The sequence below is a fragment of the Ischnura elegans genome, chromosome 1 (genome assembly GCF_921293095.1).
Source record: "Ischnura elegans chromosome 1, ioIscEleg1.1, whole genome shotgun sequence".
Classification (NCBI taxonomy): Eukaryota; Metazoa; Arthropoda; class Insecta; order Odonata; family Coenagrionidae; genus Ischnura; species Ischnura elegans.
Window position 1 is genome coordinate 44,898,071 of NC_060246.1, and position 25,500 is coordinate 44,923,570.

Here is a 25,500-nt window from a genome sequence, read left to right on the forward strand (position 1 = left end):
GAACGGGTTTGACTTTATTAATTGCTTTATAAGACCACAGTGTCTTAAATTTCCTAAGTTGAAACATCAAAATTACAAAATTCATTGAAAAAATCCGCATATACATGCCTTGGTCTACTTCCCCGGTGTAATTTGAATAAAGAAAATATATTTCTAACAAGCCATTGTTATGCTTATTTATGTTTTTTTGATTTTTTAATATTTTATTACCGTAAGCTAAACATTATTATAATCAGTACAGCCGCTCTTGATTAATAAATGGTGTAACTAAACTGTTAAGTGAAGGTGGTCAATAGGCGGTACGAAGTTCACCGGGTCAGCTAGTAAGCTATTGAATGCAAAAATACGTCATATTCTGTTGATTAGCGTTAGGATTGCTTCAGGCATTTGTTCGCGTAAGGTAATGATTCGATACTTTTTTTTCAACGCCTTAATATTGTCATTCATCTTTCCTTGGTGTTTCATATTAATTTTCAAAAGGATTCTGCGTATTAACCAATAGAGGATGCAGTAGGACTCTTGAACTTGGTATAATTAGAGCAATATTATCTTCTTATTCATTGTACCGAGTTTGAGATGGTACCCAATTATTTGGAAAATTTACATTACATTAAACTATATTTTGGGAAAAAATATGGTTGCGTTAAATTTAGCTGCTTATTTCGCAGCATTTGAACAGCTGTTACTCAAAATAATACCAAGAAATGTTCGACGAGTTTTTTATGGGAAGTTTTCTCATTGTTTACTCGGAAGTCCTGTTGAAACGTGAGCGTTGGTTTACAAAAATAGTATCTATAGATGAGGAAGTTCTTCGTGCAATGTCTACAAGCTGTTGGTATTTATGTAGAGGATGTAAGGGGGGTTGATATGAAATAGTGGCGTACTTTCTGTTGGACCTAAAATTTGATAAAATGTGTGGTTTCGGGATCATTTTATAAAAAGTAGCCTGGATGGATGTCACAAGTTTTTTATTAAAATTGTCCATACTAATATTCTGCTGCCTCCTGTTACTGCCACCGGTAGCCTTTTTATTGACAATAATTTGACGCATGATGTTTTTCTGGGAAGTAATGATTCCAGGAGACCGAATTCAAAGTTTGAATACGTTGGGTACGCATGGGTGACATGTAGTTGAGGACGCAAAAAGGTAGCGTTTGGTTTTTGGACAATGGCACGTATTAATAATAAAACGTTATTGTACTTTTCCACACGATTTAATTAATACGACCGGTTTCGTCGCAGAGGCGACATCATCAGGTACAGAATCCGTTATAATAACAGTTATTTTGTTCTTGTTTATCTGGTTGCTATTACGTTGGTAGGGGAGGGTTGCGTTGGGGTTGGAGCGTCACTCAGCTTCAGGGGAATCTCCAAGAGCGGGGAATAGTTTACAAAAATATTTTCATTTGCTAAAATTCCATTTTTTAAATGCTTCCTTATCTCCAACTCCTCCAAGCAGTCCATCCTTCTTCCCTTTCCCTCAAGGTGGAGAATTTCCGGAACAAAATTGCTCCTGTGGTCACTCTCCCATAGATGTTTCGCAAAATGCGATTTTTCTAACTCCCCGTTTCTCAAATGCCTTCCGTGTTCCTCTGCTCTTACTCGGAACGAACGTCCAGTCTGGCCTATGTAATAGGTCTCACAGTCACTGCACTTGAGTCTGTAAATGCCACTTCTATCGTTTAAGTCAATTTTATCTTTTGTATTGCATAATAACGCCCTTAAATTAGATGTGTTATAATATGCTATTTTAAAGTCTTCTCTGGGAAAAAGGTTTGCGGTTGCCTGTGAAATATTTCCATAATAACTCAGTTTGCACCAGCGTTTCTTATGCTCATTATGAATGGATGAATGGTATATCATTTTCTGTGCCCGGAGGGAGTATTTCTTCCTTAACAATTTATCTATGACACTTTCTTCGTATCTGTTTTTAACTGCAATGTTTTTGATGGTTTTGATTTCCATGGCGAGGTTCTCGGCAGAGAGGGGGATGTTGAGTGCTCTGTTTAACATGTCATGAAAGGCGGCTAGCTTATGAGAGGGGTGGTGGCGGGAGTCGGAGGGGATGACATGGTCGGTGGTAGTCTCTTTCCTGTAGATTTTGAAGTCGTAGCCTTTTTCCGAGGTTGAAATAGTGATATCGAGAAAGTTGATACTATGGTTGGATCCTTTTTCACATGAGAACTTTATGTTTTTGGCTTGTGTATTCAGTTTATTCAAAAATATGTCCAGTTGCCTCATAGTACCAGTCCATATGGCAAACACATCGTCAACGTACCTGTACCAGCAATGGATAAAATTGGTGTTCACTGAATCTTCACTGAAAATTTTTTCTTCAAACTTGTCCATATATAGTTCCGCTAAAAACGGCGATAGCGGAGACCCCATTGCCAAACCTTCTTTCTGTCTGTAGAATTTGTTATTAAATTTAAAATAATTCTCTTCCACACACACTGTCAGCAATTTCACAAAATCGTCGAGGAAGGGTGGATCGGCTCCGGCTTTCCTCAGTGTTTCTTCTGCTATTTTAACAGCCTCGGAAATTGGAATGTTAGTGAATAAATCTTTCACGTCGAAGGATACTAACGTATGTTTGGATGGCGGGGGCTCTCTTTGGGTGAGAAGACGGCACAGTGCAGTTGAGTTCTTCACCCCGTATCTTGGCTTGAATCCGGTGAATTCTCTGAAGATTGAATTGAGGTGGGAGGCTAGTTTTCTTGATGGTGCAGCAACACTTGAGACTACGGGTCTGATTGGAATGTTTGTTTTGTGTAACTTTGGAAGACCAAAAAATCTTGGTGCCTGCGGGTTCATCACTGTTACTTTGTACATCTCATTTGTTTTAATGATACTTGGGGCAGAATTTAGGGCTTTAATTTAATTTAGGGTCGTATTAATTAAATCGTGTGGAAAAGTACAATAACGTTTTATTATTAAGAATGGATTTTCACAAAGTAAAGCCAGAAACAATCAAGTTTAATGGTACGTATAATGAGCTGAAATGTAATTCGCACGGTTTGTAATGTTGATGATATTTTTCACGAACCAGTTTATTTTTTATAGTTTAGTTTATTTAGTATAGTTTTATTATTTAGTATAGTTGTATTTACTTTCATCACTGCAGAAAAATATTGTCGTTTTTTCTCATTATTAATTAATAATTTGGTGGATAAGGAGTAGTATAAGAATTCTCGAGTTTTTGTGCTGATAGTAACGTAGAGACACTAAGCATGTGGGATTCAAGTGAAATTGGAGGGTAATGGTATTCAGGTGAAGATGAATCATAAAAGAATTCTCTCTCAACTCGCATAGTAAAGTGAGCCTTACCTTTGTATGATACCTTAGCTTTTAAGGTAACCATCGATATTAAATATCTATTCTCAATCTCACGAACGTTTTTTTTTATTTCGTCAGGTTCGTTAGCTAGAGAGCAATTATGAATTTCCAAAATTGCTGCGTTATTCAGTGTTTTTATGACAATTTTGAGTCAATGCTAGAATGAATTGAATGCTCGGCACTAAAAATTTAAAATTCTAACCACATAGTTATTTTACTTGATATATGCAGCTATTATGGGGATAAGAATGAAATGAAGGAGATGATTTGAGTGTAAGACGATTTCTGTTTGTTAAATGCATAGATTTGAGTCTATTTAATCATAGAATTAGGTATATTTATTATTATTGTTCTACAGTTCTAGTGTCTATTATTGTTAATGTCATATATTTATATTTTCAGGCGAAAATCGCATGAATCTTTTATCCTGCATTGAATTAAGTATCATTAGCATTCATCCAGCCTTCCAATTTTATCCTCGGTAAATTGGCCAATCGTATAATTTTGTACACCGCTGTTCTCTTCTTACATGCGGGTTTGATACTCATTTAGCGGAAGTCTTGGGAACTAGTGTCCTGTGCTCCTTTTCCCGATTTATTTTGCTACCGTGATGTATTTACGGTGTATTGCCGGTGGAAATTGAACCCCTAATGTCACTTTTATGAAAATAATGGGTAATGCACTCATGTTAAACCATTTTTTCGTTTGAAGAATGTATTTAAATGTATTAGGTTTACCATAAAGAGTAAAATATCAAAATAAAGAATGCCTCTCAAATATCTTCTTAGACCCAGTTAGTCGAGTTATAATCTTCAATTAAAAGGAGCTAAGAGAATAGAGTAATTTTTCTCGCAAAGAATTTGTTGAAGCATTGATTTTATGTCGAAATTTTTACGCCTGTGAATTTGACTTGACAAATTCTCTGGATTTCAGATATTTTGCTTCATTACAGTTGATGCCGTGAACAGGGGTGAAGGCTTGTTAATGCCTCGAAAATACGTTGTAGTTAGCTGAATGTAGCGGTTGCTGTCGGTGTTGTACTTACAGTAGGCATTCATGTATTGCACTTATGCGCAAACCCGCCAATTCCAATCAGATTTAAATTCTGAACCTTCTTCATTCCAAATACCAAATTCTGTTATAGTAACATACATATTTAGAATTTTTTTTGAGATATATTTGTTTTACAATCATTAATTTAAACCAAATATTTGACCTTGTACATTGAAATCTCACCTGAACATCTCGACTGAAGTAATTGTTGGTATACAGATGGACCGCCGAGAAATTTCGCACTTGGTCGAATTCGAAGATCATTTCGACGTGGCGATCCGGCCCGGTGGAGTCGTTCTTCCAGGCCACCCATCCATTTCCTGAAATGAAAGGAAAATTTATTAGTCGAATCAATTTCTATACTTAGTGCACCAATTAACCTTTTATTTGGTCGGAGAAATTTATTTTATGTATCGAAGTGCCCGCAAGCCAAGTTTCAGTGACAACGGCTTTGTGCGGAGAGCCAAATTTTAAGGGTAAATACTCAGATGTATGACTGCGAGAAGCTTTAATTCTTCCCCTGTATAAGGCAGACACGATGACTCATATATCAGATTTCAGTTTCTCGAGTTAAAATGTTTTAACCTCGTGGAAAAAACTTGATATTGCCGGCAAAATTGTTCTCGGCTTTCAACGCGAAGATCGCGGATTCGTGCACCACCTCTATATAGGGCATGGGTGTGTGTGATAGTCCATTTATGTTGATTATTAAAACTCCCGTGATACCTCAGGCCCTCAATGCGCTGTTTTCGGGGAGTTGAAGATAAATAAAAAAATAAAATAAAATTTTAGATTTTATCTCACAGTAAATATTTTCAGCATTGATAGGACTTTATTTTTTAAATAATCTGAATCCCTTTTATTTTAGTCAAGTATACAATAGGTTCGTGTTGTAAAACGTTTTTCTTGTCCCTGGTATTATTACTGGATGCGTATTATTTAATAATTTACAAGTAGTAACCACCATCGTGAAGAAGGAAATTGGCATTTGCTAATATTCATGCAAATAGCGTTAAAATTAAGCCCACTGATTATGGTTTGACGCTTTTAGGGTACCATCATCTCATTCCCAGACCTCTTTTATTGAACAGTTGACGAATTTTCCTCTATTAAGTTGAATTCAACCCTGTATGCATTGGATATCTGTCCTAATATAGGAATGTAGAGAGCGTTGTGCAAAAATTCCTTTGGAGAAAATATGACCAATATAGACCACGAGTACGTGACCATCTTGTGCCACTATGGAATTATGCCTATTGATGCCTCTTGGCTCAGGTGATTGCATCTTTCCTCCATGTGGATGCCGTTTAGGGGATAAGGGAAGAGCGTTGTATGAAAACACTAGCAGCAATTTTGAATCCCAAAGTTATGCATTAATTAAATTGTATGAAATTATTTTTTGAAGGTAAAATTTTATGTCTCCATAAGGATTATGTATTGGGACAACTTTTTCATGCACACAGTTGATTAATGGAGGTAAGAAAGATGTCAAGAAGTACACCTCACGGTGCTACCTATTCAAAACTTAAACTTGCCAATGTGAATTTAAATGAAATATTGTTTTTGAAGGAAATAAACTACAATATTAATCCCGCAAACATTAAAGTAAAAACTGCAGTAATTAAACATTTAGTCTCGAGTTACGACGAAATCGTACAGCACAAAAACGCATCGTACTACATTTTTTTTAAAGCAAAAAGTATTCTAGCCTTGCAAGAAAACAAGATAACACGAGAAATATTGGCATGAAACGATTCGTAATGGCCGCTGTACGCGATGAATGATCATTCGAATGATCATGCTGAAAGATTACGTTATCATTCACTGGATCATACGAGCAAAAAAGAACATGTTCTAATTTTCACTGACTGATCATGCGCATGACGGTTCATTCGCGAATTTTTCCGTTAATTAAATAATATGATGAATGATTTCATTCGCATGATCATTCACCGTGTATAGTGGCCTTACGGCAAGAATTTGTACATTTTTGGTCTTTAGTACATATTTGATGTTTAACGAAAAGGATTTTTTTTGGTAACTACTCAAAAAAAGTATTTTCATTCTGTTCTTAATCTCGTCTTTGCTATACGATACAAAAAACTGCATTTTATCCATAAATTTGGGTTGCATTGGTTTTCTTCTTGTAGATCATTAAACCGCTGTTAATGCCATAAAAGTTATCATTGGATGAAATGAGAATGGGCCTCCTCTACAGTCACTCGATAGATATGCGGGGTGCTTCATTTTCCCTTTTCCAATACTCCTACTCGGTGATCTCCCCTATATGCGCTCTTCATTCCACGTTGCATGCGTGAGCGTTTTTTCCTCTTTCTGCAGTCTGAGGGCACTCGGCGTTTTCTCCAATGCCTTTCTTCGAGCGACCGCCGTTACCCCACAAATGCCATGACCTTAAAACCGAAGTGTTTCTCCGATAGAAAGGGAAACGGACGTATTTCGGGGAGCGAGCCCTGAGGAGAAAGCTCCTTCAAGCAGAAAGGCGGAAACATTGAAATTTGTGTGTGTGCGTGCGTTGGAAATGAGAGAGAGAGAGTTTTGAGGGGACCGGGAAACTGTGAGCCGAAGGGCGAAAGATACGCAAAACATTTTGCGTCGAAAAAGCTTCGGTCCCTTGTTGAGTCAAGTGAAGGCATTTTAAATTCGGCAAAATCTCGTGAAAGTTGAAGTGGGAGGGAGCATAAATATTTTCATGCTCAGATAAACATGTCAGATGCCAAGCGGAATAATTAAATTGATCTGGGAAAAGAATGCGGTGCGCTCTCCGTTGCAGACAGTAGGTACTCGACGGGAAAGAGAGGGATTTGATTATTTGTCGGAACTTTCCTTGTAGCGTGGTGCGTCAGAGAAGTTCATATTTTAACGAATTATTTCCCTATGGAGACACCCGGGAATATTTTTGTAAAGCCCTCATTTCAAATACATTATCGGAGCCATGAGATTGATATTTTACTCCTTATATTAGAAGAGAATGGCTACTAACAGTTTTTTTCCATTGTATCTCATTAAAGTTTGACGCATTTCTAAACTTTAGGAGATTTATTTATCTTTTCCCTAGACTGGTAATACAATAATTTTTTCCGTAATATAACTACTGCTTTAAGTGAAAATCGGTGAATATATTTTGCAAGCAGAGAGCAATTTTTCCTTAAAGTTATGATTTGTATCTAGATTTCAGAAAATTATGTAAAAAGCTCAATTTTTTATGGCTTTATGCAATTAACTGTGCGCAAAATATTTTGACATATTATCTACTCCTATACTCGAGTCTGAAGCTCGTTTATGAAATGTCGTTTTGCAGTTATCGAGCTTATGTGGCACGAAAAATAGCTGAGGGAGTTGGAATGATGGTTATGTTAACTTTCATACTGAAAATGTGAGCGGATGTGTTGAAGGTAGGGTACTAGGTGAACGCGTTGGTGGGAGCAAAACTACCAAGTAAGCAACAAATAGCCCATGAATCGGATAATAGTTTTTAATATGATGGAGGGAATGAAATTTTCCGCTAATTACGCCTGAAATTATAGAAAAAATATAAGTAAGAGGTCAGGATGTGTGAAAAAAGCGTATAGCGGAGGCAGCGCACTCCAATTATACTTATCCACTGACATTGAATACCTACTCTCAAGTTTATAATCTCTGGCATTCATGTGGGTGTCGGCAGTGAAGGAATGCAAAGTGATAGCTTATTACGCGAATGGACGGTAGCGCTAAAAGGATGTGTGGAAAATGGAAGCGTGAATACAGAGAAAAATTTGGGAGGCGTGGGTTTGTGTCCTCAAATGAACCGGTGATGGTGGTACACGCTATCAGGTAGATGGGAAGAGCGAGAACTATAGTTAATTATTGTGTGAAATTCTAAAATACGTTGAGGAAAAAGAGGCAAGTAAGAGAAAGATGCGAATTAGTGTGACCATATATATTTGCGGAATGTCAGTACAGATAAGCATTCTCGGGCAAGCATCGTTTATTTATACCCGGGGAAAATTACCGAGCAAAGCTTACCATGGAGGGGAAAAGGTTTAAATAACGTAAAACATATTTAATTAATATTCACAGATATTTTTATGGTCTTTCTAAAATCACTGCATTCATCCTGAAGTTATCTAAATTTTTTCAACTTCTGTGAGTTAAAAAAAAATATATTTTATAGTCAAACTACTTCGCTGGTACTTCGTTTTCAATGTTCTCCCTAATTCCGGAAAACTATTTTTGGGATATAGTAAATTTCACAGCCTAGTTTTGTTTCCAACTGTTTACCACTCTTCTCCATTATAGCGCGGCGAAGTTGTAATTTCGTGAGCACTTCTTTTAAGGGACTTGTTTCCCACGCTGCACCGGCTGCATTGTGATTTTGAGTGCATCTGAGTTTTCGAGTGTAATCCAGTGCATGGCTGTGCCATGACTGTTGAAAATAGCTCATAATGAAAGAGGATGTGCCTCGCTTGCGGCACAAAAGAGATTCTAACTAGTTGGCATTTAGTGAAGCTTTTTATACCTTTAGAGTTTTTATTTCCCGTTAATTGCAGTATTTTCAAATGAGACCACTGAATTCCGTATACCACTCCGTTTCTAATCCTTGCCATTTTCCGCATACAGATACAATATTCAACCATTGATACGGTCGTGCAGATCTCACTTTAAACAAAATTATAACTTCATTGCCAAAAATTCGAACAAACCCAACCTCTTATAGTTAGTTGTTGTTTTTTAGTTATATTTTTGTATGCAATGCTGGGGTCGCATTTTCTTTTCCTCGCTTATTGTTTAAATGACAAAAAATGCATGTTTTTAAATGAATATCAGACCTCGTACGGGGAAATTGTTCTTAATAGGTTATGCATTCTAGCGGTACGACTCCGTTTCGCAGTTCTCTGCATTTTCTTCCCTTCCTGTAGTCTCGTTAACTGAAATGAACCTGATTTGTTTTGGTAAACGTTTGTGCAGGGCTAAATAACATAAAAAGTTCACATTTATTCTGCAAAACTGGGGGGATTCTTGATATACTATTGACTTATGTAATTCTCTGATTGAAGTATTTAATGGAAGCATCCAATTTCACCAATTCCTTCGTGTACTTCATGTGAGCCATTCGTAGCACGATGATGAATCGGTATCTTCGCAGTGATTTTTTTGAGAATTTTATTTTCTTGTGCTTTTCTAGTAAATTTATTCTTGAAACACGCTCACTCTGTAAAATAATGCGAATGATGGTTAAGGTAGGTGAAGGTAGAACTTACCCCAGACTAGACCAAAAGTGTGTGAATTTCACGGATTCAGAGTATGTGGGCCAGCTTCTTTCTCAGGGCCATTTGGCTTTTCGAGGTGATGAATTTGTTTCATGGCTCCTAACTGGATTTGAACCCATGAACGGCCATAAACCAAGATCTGTATGAAGTATGCTACTATACTCGCTATTCATATTTATATTTGTATTATTGGAAAAGACGAGCGCTTACCTGTTGACCATAGCTCCTTTTGACCAATAGCAAAGATATTCGGATAATCTAAAATCTTCCGAAGAGAGAGAATTAAGAAAAAAATCGTTATTCTCAGTAGAAATTCTTAAAACAACCGAAATTATTTTTGACTTTTGTATTTCTTTCATCATAAGTCTGTCCGTTGATACCAAAGATTGAAGGCAATTTTTAAAATATATTCAGCTGTGGCTACCTTCAGAGTTAAAAATGAGAGAAAATATTTCTCACCATGGAGTTGTTTTGAATTCTGTTGATGGTACGCATTTATTAGTGAAGGTATTTTACTAGCTCATTAGAAGAAAATTTAAGGGCTCGCGTCGATGCATTGTGTTATTTTACGGTATGACGTATCTTTTATGGGGAAACATGCAGGTGAATCCTACGCATGACTGAGTCGGAATACGTAATGTTAGGTAATTAACTCCCATAATTTGACTTTGGTGCGTGATGAAGTTTGTTGTGCTCGGAAATATTCACACATTGCATTAATTAGGGATAGCTATAACGGCCGCTCTATTGTTCATCGGAGCTATTTTGCCAAATAATGAATCGTGACATTCCTATATTCTTGCGTCCACGGATAAACAGGTCTCTCTTCCTCATTATTAGTGGATTGAAAAGCAAGAATGTGGACACAATGGATTTCAAACTCGCATTTACCGGCTCAGTGAGTCAAAGTAGCTTGCATTCCGGATTATGTAGTTGATACAGATGGCAAATGCTTGATGAAATTGAGTGATCCCTATGAGAACGCTAAATGATAAAAAATAGTGATAGTGACGTTGCGATTTGATGGGATAATTGAACAACAGTTATAAGTCAGTTCGGCAGTCAATTATCAGAACATAGAACCTGGTCTTAGCATTTACTGAATACTGGGGGTTATAAACGCTATGAAAATTTAAAAATAAATGTTAAGAGTCATATAGCCGCTTGCGCTTAGGGCATATTAATCCTTATATTTTAGAGTAGAGTGCTGTGGCATGAATCCCGTTGAAGATCATCTCTTTCAGTCACACTTTCTCTTTGTGAAAATGTTTGTTAATGCGGTTTTTTTAAGCTTTACGATTTTTGGAGCTTATCATACTAATTTGGCTGTTACAAAATACTCATCTCTACGAAGAATGAGGCTATACATATATTTTTAAGTGGAGATAAATTAAGAATAAATTGCTATCATTAATCTATTTTGGTCTTTTGTGCTCCATTTTATTTTTTTAAATATGTTAAATAAAATCCCATGTAAACTATGATTGGTGAAGTGCAATGCAATAAGCTCTCGAAATTGTAATGAATACATATCATCTGAGATACCACTTGAGCCCTAAAATGATCTGAGAAGCAACGAATCCATCAGAGAATTAGCCATATCATAATGAAATTTTCAAATGAAGAAGGAATATCACATCTTCAGATTTACATGTCGTCCTCAGTATCAGGGATATTAAATCCTCATATAAACTACATATTTTTAACATTTAAAACATATGTGGCGTTGATTATGATATGGCTATTTATAAATTTCTTTGAAGCAAAGAAGTGAGTGTGATTCTTGCAGTTGGTGATGAAAGCTTATTTGTCTTTGTTGTCAACGATTGAAGGAATAGCCTACTGGCGTAAAATGGGAACTTTCGCGACGGCATGGAACATTTTCAAAGTGAAATGGTCGCTGGATTTCCTGAGCTCCCACGTGTAGACACCGAAGGGCTCTTTCGCATGACGGTCAATCTCCTCCTTGACCACCCTAACCGTTCTTGACTCTCCTTTTCCACTGACCCTTAGGGTTTACTTACTCGACCGAGAGAAGACGCTGCTAGACCTCAAATACTCCTTTCGTTTTTATTTATTTTTTCTCCGTTGGACGGTTACTGGCTCACTATCGGTTCCCCGAGCCCTTGGAGCGGAAGTCGCAAAGGTGACTCTGCACTCTCTTGCTAAATGTCCCATTAGCTTCCTGACGTAGGTACTCCCCGACTAATCTTCCGGTCAGAACACCTTCGACGAGCATTTGGGTCCAGCAACAGCATAGCCTTCCCCTTTCAGTCCTATTTTACTGCATTCCCCTTCACTTACTATGCAATGCATTTTTAAAAGGGCGACCTTCATACCCCAGATATCACTCACCATATTATCATAGTTATAAGTAAATTTCATCTTCGAATTCATTTCATCGCGAGGTTGGTGGTTCCCGGAAATACCTTATAGAATTTGCTGAACATTTTTGTGAATAAATTTAAATTTTCTTTATCCACAGAATTTTTTATATAAAACACGACCGTAGTTTCGATGGATGATGTCATCGTCTGGATGATGACACTACCAGAACATGACGTTAACCATTGAAACCATGGTCGTAGTTTAATAAAAAAATTATGTGTATAAACAAAGTTTAAATTTATTCATCCAAAATCGCCATCCATCATCAGGTTCATAATATTATTGCGATTCAACAAGAAAAATAATATCTTCACATTAATAAATACATTTTATCCTTTCTGATACTGTATTAACTTTTTACATGCACTTAAAAGTATTTTTATTCATATTTTCTTCAAGGACTGGTAACAAAATTGATATAGATGTCCTGATAATAAATAGTGGTTGATTGTTAATATATTTGCCTCTGAAAAAAATGATGAGGTTATTGATGCGGCAATAACAAAAATAATTTAAAATTATACTGTTAATTCTCTGCTTAAGAATTGAAATGAAATAGGATATTTTGGACAATTTGAGGGGATTTTAAAAGAAATGGGGAGGTAATAAAACGTTTGGGAGTGAATGGGTTAAAATGAGAAAAAGATAGCTATAAAATTATGTAACACAAGCTGACCTGAATCTCCTAAGGAAAGAGATAATCTTTTCGATACGGTGAATTTTTAAAATTTAACTCGACCAAAGTATATGCCATTGTCATACTCTAACAATCCCCAGTTCCAGCCAGGATTTAAGTACCCATTTTATTCGGGAGTATCATTAATTTTGCGGAAGCATTGCAACATTATAATCCGTTATGTTCAGGGTGGACCAGGCAGGGTGAGTAATCCTGGTGATATTTATATGTTCTCGCAATGTATCTAGATGTTTGTACAGAGCCTAAAACCAACCTAAATGGGAACATTCAACCTTTCGCCGGGTGCTTTCCATGCGAAAATAGCTACCATGTTTTAGGGAAGGTTACTATGTTAGATGGCCGCAGGCAACTCAAAAGTGAGTAAGGGGGGGATAGAGATGGGACTCATAAGAATGTCCATGGTAGTCTGAGTTGGTCCAGCTTGTTATGGGGATGAGAGGGGGAGGAGGGAGCAGGTCGAACAGCGAGAGAGGGGTAGCAGTTGCAGGAAATTGCGGCAAAGTCAACACGTTTTGCTTGTCGGAGCACAAGGTCTCTCTCTATGTCCCTCCCCTCTCCTCCCTCCATCCATTCTTCCCTCAACGGCTCTCCTAACCGGAGACTCCAGCCTTTTGCCTCCGTCTTCGCGTCGCCGCTCGCCGCTAAGGGAAGAGAAGGCGCAATGTGTTACTCCGTTCTTCTTTTATGGCTGTGGAGAGGAGGAACGGAAAAGATGGTGTGCGAGAGATAGAGAGATATCATGTGTTTGGCGCAGGGAGAGGTTAAAGGAAAGACGATGCTCCGAGATATTTAATGAAGTCCCAGTAGGTATATCACGACTAGTGAGAATTGAAATACGACAAATAACCAATGTAACCACAAAAGGCGGCATAATACCAATATTCAGATGATTTATTAAAGGAATGAATAATGTCGAAATTAATTAACATTGGTAAATTACTTTGCCCTATTTCTGTGCTTTGTGATATACTATACGATAAATTTTTTTCTACTGAAATTGGGATTACAGTTTTCAAAAGACGCCATGAATTTTCTTCATTAAATGCTTGAAATCGTATGGTAATTCATTCAATGATTCTCAATACCTAATAGTGCACCTTCAGAAAAACCGTAACTGAAGGCTTGGATCACAACTATTTTGATGCTTAGTAAGTACTCTTAACAAACTGCGTAGAACGATCTGTCGTGCGTCGTCGATAATTGTTGTATATTCCCAAAGGATGATTCCTATATAGATTACTTACTGTTAACAAAATGCATCTTGCGGTCGAGATTTTCTGAGCCTTTAAGTAATATTCATCATCTTAGCACAGCACTTAGGATAGCTGGTCCTTTCAAGGAATGTAGTCTTATGGTATTGAATAGGTGGAGGTTGGTACATCCGCTAAAGTGGCCCGTCTGCCAATTTTTCTTCCGTAACTTTTGGTTCGTGTATCAATGGAGGTGTATTTGATATTTTCAGAGGAGAAAGGAGTCACCTCGGTACACTGGACGGTTCTTACTTCATATTTTCGGGGTCAGCAGTGGCGGCTCTATTCTCCTGCTACCGCGGTGTAGAGAGAGAGAAATATAAAGTGACGACGTAGGGTAGTGAATTTGGTGCGGTATGGGCTGGAAGTTTCGGGTCTCTGGTGTCCCGAGCGCAACTTTCATACATGGTACACTAATTTTGAAAGGATGTGCGTCGCTAAATCCACTGGGTTGGGGTAAAAAAATGTGAAAAATTATCGTAAGCATTTAGATGTAGGTACTTCAATAAGTATCTTCATATATTAGCTTTCTAATTAGTGCAAATTCTTCTTGGAACTTAGTTTAGCGGGATTATAACGGGCCTAACCGAAGTCCTCCTATTTCCAGTCCATAAGCCCGTTTCCCGGGATAATAGAAACGGGCTATGACCCATAAAAATTTTTTTGTAACCAACGTAGCAAATCTTTGAAGTGAGAGTAAGAACGCAAAAATGTAGTCATTATGGTTTTTTAATAATTAAATCAATAAATAATCCCAAGATATATATTAAAAATTATCTTTTTGTCGTATGTAGCCATGCGACAATAAATAATTCGGTTGGGCTATAATTACAATTGTAGGCTCGGAATCTCATACTTTCCTGCCATTTCAGTACTTTAATGTTCATTATTATCCTAAAAACTACCTCTAATCGTAATTTTATCCTAGCATTTAAACTGGGACAAGACATATTAATTGCCATGATGACATCATATATATCTCAAATCTCATGACTTTCTTGGACAGAAGTAACTTCCTCCACGACTGTCAGCACGGATTCCGAAAAGGTAGATCATGCGAAACACAGCTCGCGCTCTTTCTTCACGACGTTATAAAATCTGGTGAATCGAAAAGACAAGTTGACGCACTATTTCTAGATTTTAAGAAAGCTTTCGACGCTGTACCTCACAACAAACTTTTATACAAATTACAGTCATGCGGATTAAACGAAACAGTTGTAAACTGGATACGCGACTTTCTCAGAGATCGTAAACAAAAAGTAGTTCTTACCGGAATTAGCTCTGATGCTGTAAAAGTTACATCAGGTGTTCCACAAGGAGAGCGTAATCAGCCCCCTGTTGTTCATTATATACATTAACGATCTATGCTCCCGCATTAGCAGTAAAATACGTTTATTTGCTGACGACGCTGTCATCTATCGCGAAATTAGTGATCACTCTGACTATGAAATTACATCTTCTGACTTAAACAACGTTCATTTGTGGAGCCAAGAGTGGGGACTCGAACTTAATCTGAGCAAATGCATGGCGGTACATTTCTTGCGGAATTCGTCCAACTCTAACCATGTTTATGCAGTGGATAGTATTAACATAAAGGCAACAGACGAAGTGAAGTACCTGGGAGTTACGATAACGTCGAATCTCACGTGGGGAACACATATAAAGAATATTTGCGGCATAGCCCTGAAGAAATTAGGATTCGTCAAGCGTATTGTGGGAAGATTTTCGGATGAGAAAGTAAAAGAAAGGTGCTATTTCGCTCTCGTCCGACCGCACCTTGAATATGAAGCGAGCGTATGGGATCCGTTGCAGAAAGACTTAATCCGCGAACTGAATAAAATACAAAGGAAGGCTGCGCGTTTCGTCAAAAACTGCTACGGGCGCACAGACAGTGTTACCCAGATGTTAAACGAATTAGGTTGGGAGCCGTTGGAGACTCGGAGGCTGCGCGCTACGCTTAGATTGCTTGAACAATTGAGAATGGATACCTTTAAGAGCGACACAGAGAACATAATATTAGAGCCACAATATATTTCCAGGTCCGATAGAAGCGATAAATTACGAGAGATATTTTGTCGAACGGATAGATATGGGAATTCGTTTTTCCCCCGAACCATAAAGGACTTTAATAAACGCTAGTCCCAACCTCGTTAAAGCACTTCATTTTTTTTTCAGTTGTAAACGGCCGATGTCCTAACACCCCCTGCCACACGCCTTTTAGGTGGATCGCGGGGTATTGTGTAGATGTAGATATGTAGATGAATCTCATACCCATATAAATTCAACGATTTTCACTAATTGGTCTAAATTTTGCATATTGTTTTCCACTCTCTCCAAGAAATTTTTAATTGTTTACGTGCGGTATTTTATTAAAAAAATGAAAATTGTTCGTATCATTTGTTTTGAACCGATTTCCTGCATGGGTATTTTCCCCTAACAGTCGGGGAAATAATTTACTTTATTAACAATTTTGCTTCATACAGCTAGCTTTTGTCTAAGAAAATTATTTAGTTGACAGGTACTTCATATTTTGCGAGAAAATTTTGCGTTGCCAACGTGGCGATTTTTTCAAGCGCCGAAGCAATGAAATACCGAGATTTTCTCTCGGAACAGCCACTTGATAAAAAATAAATTACGTCGTATGTAGCTTTCGCCAGAACTCCCCTACGTGCATACGCGGTGCAAATTTGGATTTAGATCTCCCGCGACGGGTGGCTTTACGGAAGTATGTATTCACTCGTTGAAGATTAATGGTCCGAGTTACTTATCCGTGCATTCGTGTGAGGGACAAGGCACTTAAAATGCTGTTTTGTACACAGGCCACATTTGAATATTCTGCGAGCGAGAAAACCGCTCCTTAAATGGGCCTTTCATTTCCCTCGGTTCGACATCGGTAGACGGTCGCTCGCGCCATCGCTAACTTCTTTTTTTTTAAGGCCCGCGGGGCTGCCTGCAGACGGACTTGGTATGCACCGTGCCGCCACACATTGCCCCATAAATCAAAGAAAGGCTGATATAAAATTATAACACCCCAGCAGGCGGTCCGTTGTGGTCGAGATGAGGGCGCTCGGAGGACGGAAATAATTCGAACCTTCTACGCCGAAACAGTCCCAAAAATAGCGTTCCGAAGCACTCTGTCTCCGCCCTAAATTCTTACGACGGCGGGGGACTTCGCAGGATCGTTTCTGCTTAGCATTTGGACACATGATTACTGCATCCGAGTTTCCTCTACGTGTACGCGGTCATGAGGAAATCACGTCACGGAAAACTCATTCGTTTTACTGCGGTTCGTGTGTCGTAAAACTATTTTATAAATTCCCTTTTCCTTTCTTTCCTCTCATAGCGTGCTCAGCGTTTGGCCTTTTTCTTTTGGTGGAAGCAAATTCCAATGTCTTCGTGGATACATAGTGTGCGTTATTTGCGACTTGTTATAATGGCCATTTTTCTTATGGTGTTTTCTTCCGTTTTACGTTTTTTACTTTAAACCATTGGTGATATTTTATCGGAAATATCCATTGAAATATGAAGAATTTGAGGCAAAAAAGAAATAACTCAGAATGAGTCATTCCAATTTTTTTTCAGTTACCTTCATCGGATTGCGATGAAATGCCCGCAGAGTGAATACGTTGGAACTGCCGCCTTCTCTGGTAACAGCCTTTTTCGTTTCGCTTATTCGTCTTAGCAGCGGCTCTCATGCCATTGTGCGCTGATAAGTTTTCAAGGCTGATTATTCATTCCCGTTTATAAGGTATGATAATACCCGTATAAGTTGATTATATTACGCAGCAACTGGTCTGTAGATAAAGAATTTGTCAAAAAATAGATTTATATTACTGCTGACCCTAATAAATGGGTGAATTTCAAATGAAAAAAGGTTGTTAGGCCTTGATCGCGATCACTTTGGGATATTTTAAGTCGAATGTCTTCGTTTAAGACGCGTAATAAATTTAAAAAAGTTAGATGTACACAAATTTAAGAATTCTAGAAAGGAAATTTTTATTAATCCTTATTTTACGATTTAATCCTTGTAGTTATGCATCAAAGCTACCTCTGTTAAAATTGTCATAATATTATGTATTCAAAATTTCCTGCCATATCTTGGGTTATTGTTATCATACGCCTTCGTTAAGAGCGAGTTGCGTAATAATAATTGGTCAATTCATATCAATTTGCCTAAATCTACTAACTATTACATTAGTTCTAACCGTGTTATGTAAATGTGGCACTCAAATAATCTAAAAATATCATCCGAAAGAGTCGTAGCGTAAAACACCTTCACCAATTCATTATTTTTCCCGTTCTCGTATATTTTCCCTTGTTCTTTTCCTCTCTTTTCCTCCCCAGTTATCCTATCCAAAACCCGCCCTTTTAATCTCAGACCCGTGTGTTTTTTTTGCCGCTGTGTCCCTCTGGGAAGGGACTCTCGGCCTTTCCTTAGCCTCTCCCCCCACCACGTCCTCTCTTTTACCCTTTTATGCCCTGCAGCCATCGTCAGCATTCAACCCTGACCCTCCCACCCACCCTCTCGATCCCCAGGCACCGTCCACCACGTGTATCAGCAAGGACCTCCGCAAAACTAGGCTTTTGTTTGACCATCTAGGGTTTGAACAAACGAAGAAAGGCAAAGGCCATCTGGGTGAAGGAGGAGGGAAAACATTCCGATGAAAAAAAAACACAATCGATATTTGAACGAGGGTAGAGAGAAAGAGAGGACGTCAAGGGGACTATGCGATGAAAGAATAGAGTAGCAAATTTTTTGAGTCATCGGATTTTGGTTCTGAAAATATACCGACTCCGAGAAATTGGATTTAATTCATAATTTTCCACGTTCTATCTCAATGGAACGTGCTGTGGTTTAATATTTCCCGGAAGTTAAAATTTTTTTAATGACTCGAAGGCCAAACAAAAATCACCATATTCCATTATTTCTAGAGATTTTGCTTGTTGGGCAGGAGGAATAATGGGAAAAAATTGGGATTTTTTCTCACTGTTTAACCTTTTTCAAGTCAAATTTATCTCTTATTGTCCTAGTGAAATAGTGTTGGCTCTATCGGTGAGATAATTCTTTTTTAGACGCTACAATAGATTTTTCAGGAACTAAAATAAATGATCTATGATGGGAATTATTCATTGCTTTAATTATTAGTCTTTATCAAAAATATCACCCCCTACCTCATCATATAAAAATTAGCGATTCATGAATGGAAAAATTGAACTTAGAGTAAAATAATATTTACTAAATATTCGACATCCGGTGTAATGAAATGTTAGTATCTTCCGGGAAATATGATGCTCCTGTAGCTAGACCGCAGCACGTTTTATTGAGTTAGCAAGTGGAAAATTATGAATGTAATCCAACTCCTCGGAGTTTTTATCTTCAGAATCAAATTCCAACGATTCGAAAAAATGACTACCTCATACTTTCAACGTGAAGAGCCCTTGCTTTATGAAATAGTTATTTGAAGTGTTTCTCATCTATTCCTTTTAAGTATTAACATTAAATTTTACGTACGCAATTTTTAAATAATATATTTACGTTTCGTAAGCCCAGTATGTGCTCAGGTTTTCCTTTGATATTTCTCTAGGAATGATTAAATTGTAAGAAAATATCCCTATATTCCTTCGAGACTGATCAATTTTGAGAAATGATTTTCGCATATTTCTATGAATTATGAACGCTTTTGATTATAATTACAAAAGCAATTATGTCCATGGTCAGTTTGCATTATCTTGAGAAATATTTCTGAAGGAAATTCCATAAGAACCTTGATTGGGACGATATGCCATCCATAGATCCACCAGAGTGTGTCTAGTTATATGACCAAAACTCACTCAATGAAGGTTTTGTATGTGGTGCAGCGCATGGAGCGATGTTTTTCGGATCGATATTTTTGCAGTACTTTCAATCGCTACTCTTCAAGCTACTGCCTACTCACGGCTGACGCGGGATTTTCGCAGCGTCCTCTTTTTAAAATGCCATCTATTAACTATATAATTCTTTAAAAACATCATTTGTTTGCGAATTGATGACTTTACTTGATGTTAAATGAAATAGGGAGTTATAAGGAGCAGTAAGAGGGAGGGAGGGAGTTAAATGAAATAGGGAGTTATAAGACAGTAATGCATGTTTGGTGTGCCCTAATGTGTTGACTGGGATAGACTAAAACAGAATTGCGATGTGAACAAAGCCGCAATTTATGGAAAATCCAAAAAAATAAACAACGAAAGTCAAATTTTGCTGTTATCTTTTAATATACAACGAACAATATTCAGAAATATGTATCGAAAAAAATTATTCTTGCATGTAAATATTTTCATTTTATTTTTCCTGGATACGCCGGAAATAAATAACTTCAAACGTATACGCATCAAATATATTAATACGCAAGAGTGAAAATGTATTTTATTGCAATTTTCAGTTCGTTGAAAATAAGGCGCATCAATATAATAGGACTCGATCTTGGGACTCGGTGTGCGCAATAATGTTTGACTAACGCTCCGAAAACCTCCGTATCCTACGAAAACCTCTTGTTCCTCCGATTACCTCTGTTTCCATGTCTCCGATTCCTCGCCTCCGATTGACGCCTGAGCTCCGTCGGTAGTACCGGAGGCCTCCGGACGAAGCGCAGTGGTAGCATTTAACGATTCAATCACAGGAGAACTACCTCCGGTTCGCTGAACTAGTTGGTTGAGTTTATAAAGGTTTAGTGGAGGAAATTGGATAAGTTGCAGAAACGAATAATGCCGCGGTAGAGAAGGGAAAGTTGAGAATAATTTCAAATTATATGACTCGCTTATTGAGTTTTTAATGGTCCACTGTCGTCATAATATTACTAGGACTTGGTGATTGAAGTTGTAGTGCATAAGTTCTTGTGCTTGAGATATTTGGGGGAGTAATTCTAATTATTATCTGTTGCGTAAACGAGATAAATGTGTTTCATGGTGTTGACTGAACTCCTGTTATTATTGATTTTTGATGACCTCATCCTTCTTATTTAGATGAGATATTAATGAAAATGCCATCTTGCATGGAAAATACAATAGGTTTCATGCCACCTGCTTTATTTTCAGTTTCTATTTAACTTTTTGTAAAATTAAAGTCTTCAGAGCATCTGCATTTTTCCCAGTAAGATTATCGCTGATTTTATAACCTACAAAATTCAAGTTTATTTGATAGGCATCGACTTCTATGAGTCAAGAAGAGAAAAAAAATCTCATGTCCCTCAAGCATGAGGAGTAGGAGGATCCTTTCAAATGCCACGCCCGCAACACTTGAGTAAATAACGAGCCATACCGGGGGATATATATGCATTCTCTTTTCCTCTCTCCCTCTCTTCATCTCACGATCCTTCACACGCTCCAAATTACGCTCCGAATTGTGAGCGCGGTCCTCACCGCCTTCTGCAACCGAGACCCACTCTGGGAGGCCAAACCATGCGAAAACATGCGGCGCGCGGAGCGTTTAATAAAAAAGTCAAAAGATGGGGCGGATGGTTGAGCTCCCGAGGTGAAACAAAGAAGCAGCGAAACAAAACGAAAAAAAACATATCCGTCAGACGTCCCTCTCAAGCCTCCTCTCGTCGGCAAAGTCGATTATATCCCCACGAGAGTGTGTGTCGTCATGACGACGTCGGCGACATCATTTGATCTCTCTCTCCCGTACCCAGGAGGAAGGGGATGGGAAAGGAGCGGGAATGCTGGGCCGTAGCGCAAAAGGAGACCTGTGGGACGGTTGGAGAGAGAAGATTGCCTCTCTTAAACTCGAAACTATTGTCGCCGAAACGTGAATATGAGGTGAGTGAGCATGAGGGTGGTTGAAGGTAGCCCCCTAGGGGGATGAGAGGGGTTTGGCGAAAAGGGAAAGGCACTTCATGCATATTTTTTTCGCGTATTCTTCTTTTTTTATTCAATTTTTTATTCGTATAGTTGAAGAAAGGGCGATCACAGTTTGACAACTCGACGAGCAGTCCTCCCTCCCCAGTTTGGTGGGGAATTCGTTCGGGGATTCCCCGAAGCCTACCCGACCCCATCCCCTCCACCTCTCTCCCTTGCAACGGAGCTCGGGACCGCGGAGCAGCGGCTGCGGAAAGGCGCTCACCGGAGAGATTTATCCCGAGTTCATTTTTATTTCCCGGCCTCCCATTGATCCCCTGTATGTCAAACGCTCCCCAACCACCCGCTTCGCAGTAGCCTCCCCCAACACCCATGCAGTATCCTCTTTCCCGCGCCACTTTCCTACCCACATCTGTCCGTGCTTTTCGTCTCTCCCCTATAACCGTGAGATTACCTCCCGCACCTTTTCAAATCCGCTTGCACTTCTCCGCCTTTCCATCTGCTGCGCCTCACCCGAATCCTATTGTGTCCAATTGTTCTGCATCGTGCACTTTTTTAGCTTGTGTGGCGCAATAAATTTTCTCATCATATAATGTGCAGGAGGGCTCCGATTTAAGTGCTTAGATCATGACGAATGGTGATCATTGAATGGTCATTCTTGTGAGTTCCTCAGAAAAATGGAGATTTTTATTATTTGTGTTAGAATAAGACAGGAAGTTATCAGAGGGAATTTTAATATTTTTGAAACGCTGTGAAAAATAGCTGTGTGCCAATTCAAATGGAAAGATATATACAGAGAAACGGAGTCCTCTACCTGGGAGGTAATGTATTACATGGTACATCAAGGAATTATTGCAATCATTTTTCGAATGTACGAGGCCAAGAAAAAATAGAACTTATCTGATATTCCAGGTACTCAATAGCTTGGTATAATTGACGATGGGAAGCACATGTTAATTTGATGAAAATATTGATCACTTATCCAATTTGCCATCCAAACCTTAGTATTTCCCTTCAGATCATCAATGGATCAGAATGTCAGTTTTCATATATCAGTTTTCCATCCTTTTTCAAACTCACTTTCTGATTTAAAGGATTGATTATATTTAGCTTGCGATCCAACATTTTGAAAATTAATATAGAATGTATCACAGAGTGAAGAATCATAGTCCAGTTAATTGACGTTTAATCTTTAAGATTACCTTTGCAGAATGAAGAGAGAAATTCCTTCCTTGTCTCTCCCGCGGAGGGAAGATCCATAAAAGAACGCTTTATTGTCGAACTTTCACTTCTATCTCTCTGGAGTTTAGTGCCGTATCCTTCCTGTCTTAATCACCATGTACCAACCAGCTGCCGCCCAATTCGCTTTCATCATGATTAATGATTTGAATATCCTCGCTATTACAAGTCTCCATTTTAGTGACTTCTTGCCAATCTTAAGTGTCAGCCGACGATGGGAGTTATATTTCCCTTAATTCATCTTTTACGGTTGAGAGAGAAGAGGAATATATAACGGAATGGAGGAAGGATGAAAAGTTAGTACTAGCTTGATCTTAGCGCAAACTTGTGAATAAAAATTATTATTTTGTATCAGGTGGAAGAAAGTAGTATTCAAAATATCCATGTAACTTTTGCTAGGTGGTCGTGTCGAAAAATGCATGTGGTAATATTATGAATTCGTAAAATAATTGAGGTAAAATAAGCAAACTCAAAGCTAAGAACAATTTTTTCTAAGTAGAAATTTTTTCCCGAGTTCTAATAGTAGAAATATCAACAAGATTTCAGGGGATCAATTATCAGCGAATAAGCGAATATAAATTTTCTCGTATTAACCATTTCCAAATAAAAGAATCGCATATGAGAGAACGTATGCCAATTGTTTGGGCACGATGGGATATCCTTCATATAGGGCCATTTATGATCATTAGGTATCGAAGCCGACTCATTCAATGTCTGACAAAATCGTACTCTGCCTCATTTGAATCCTTTCGAGTCAATTTCAGAGGATTCGCACGGCTCGATATAAAAGTAAGTGTTGGTGCTGCCTACGTATCGTTTTTTCCATCATCTTCATTTCTCAAAAATTTAACTATTATATTGTTAAAGAGTCGGAGCAATGTGGTCCAGTAGCTACAGCGTTGAAGTACTGAGGGTCCGGGCTTCAGATACCCCCTTGGCTTGGGCCACGCCGCGCACAAATCACGGACGCAAAAATTCGTGGAGTATGAGAGGGCAGAGAAGGAAACCAAACCCTTCTATCTTGAATTGATGGTTGTCACACGTCTGTGGATTAGTCGGTCCCTCACCAATCCGAACTGTGGCGGCCGTTCGCTTTGGAGAAGGGTTTCAGAAGAATGACAACACACTCTCGTCGAGGTACAAACTCAACTGCCCTACATTATACCGTTTTACATGAGCCCGGAGCCTTTCTCTCCTTCCCTTTGGGGAGGGCCTTCACGCTCCCACCTCCAAGCTCCTCCGATCAACGGACTTTGTACGACTGCACTCTCGACCAAGAGGCTGGCCGCCCGCTACACGAGCCAAACCTCGGGTTGAGTAGGGAGAGAGTTAATTTAAAGACTGGTCGGTGTAATAAGCATGAGAAAAAAATATTTTCTTTACCGACTGCTGGTAGTTTTTCTTGGATATTCTTGGCCACCATTGCCCGTGATCTCCCGGTCTTCCCACCAAGCTGCAGTGTTCTTTTTCTCTCCGTCATTTCTTACTCGTCACATTCTTCCCCCTCCCCCGTCCTCTTCTCAGCCCTACCAACTTCAGCAGAGCTGAGGCTCCTCATCCTTACCTATTCCTCATTTCCACCACCCCTTCCACTTTTCCTGTTCTCCTTCCCCTCTCCGACCCTCCACCCCCACCCCATTCTCTTCCTTTCAGCGCAGCAAGAGATTTACTTCCATTTCTAAAGGTTTAACGCTCGCCTGCACCTGTCTTTGTCTCCGACCGAGCGCTGCGGATTCAGTCAACAGACGAGTCATTCCGTTGGAAAAAGTTGAAAGGCGCGTCGCGGAGCGTGGAGGGGAGGGGGTTAAGAGTGTATCCGGGGAGGGGAAGGGGGTGAGTTGGGTGACTGGAGATGAGGTTTCGGACGAGGATGGAGCGGTTAGGAGAATCTTACGCGAGGAGGGAGGTAGGGAGCATTGGAAGGGGTGGTGGTTAAAACTCCTCGGCCGAGGGTGAGTTTTAGGCTTTTTGAGGGTGGTTTGGGGGCGAGGTGGTGGGGGTAGTACGCCGTGAGGGTAGCACGCTGGAGGAGGGAGTTGTGTGGCGTGGGAAAGCGGGATTTGGCACATCGCGGAGGAGGAGGAGAAGCCGAGATGGGCGTTGCTTGTTGGAGGCGGGAGGATTAGGGGAGTGGAGGAAGGGAGTTGGAAGTTTTAAGCCTTGTTCGCAAAAACTTAACTTGACTTAACTTGGCGTAAGTATGGAGTTGACAATTTGAGAAGAGCGTGTAGTAGCTAAAAAATACTTAAAGTGGCATTGGTTGGCTTGGAATCGCCCTTATACGTGAAAAGAGCAATTTTTTTTTAATATCAGCCACTAGTAGGGAATCTATATCTACTAACTGTCGTAGATTCTCTTAAATCGGTTTCACAGTTGATACACGGTCTGGGCTGAATATTTCCTAGTTTAGTTCTGGGCTTTCACTTATAGTTCTAGA

The 25,500-nt window shown here is 38.9% G+C and overlaps 1 protein-coding gene across 1 annotated transcript in view; it reads right to left on the minus strand.

The window, feature by feature from the left end:
• Window positions 1-25,500, minus strand: part of LOC124168398 (discoidin domain-containing receptor 2-like) — a 543,546-nt gene that overhangs the window by 68,907 nt on the left and 449,139 nt on the right. The window contains exon 6 of the mRNA XM_046546941.1: window positions 4,573-4,709. Coding sequence (XP_046402897.1) covers window positions 4,573-4,709 — 137 coding nt within the window. The remainder of the gene's footprint in view (window positions 1-4,572; window positions 4,710-25,500) is intronic.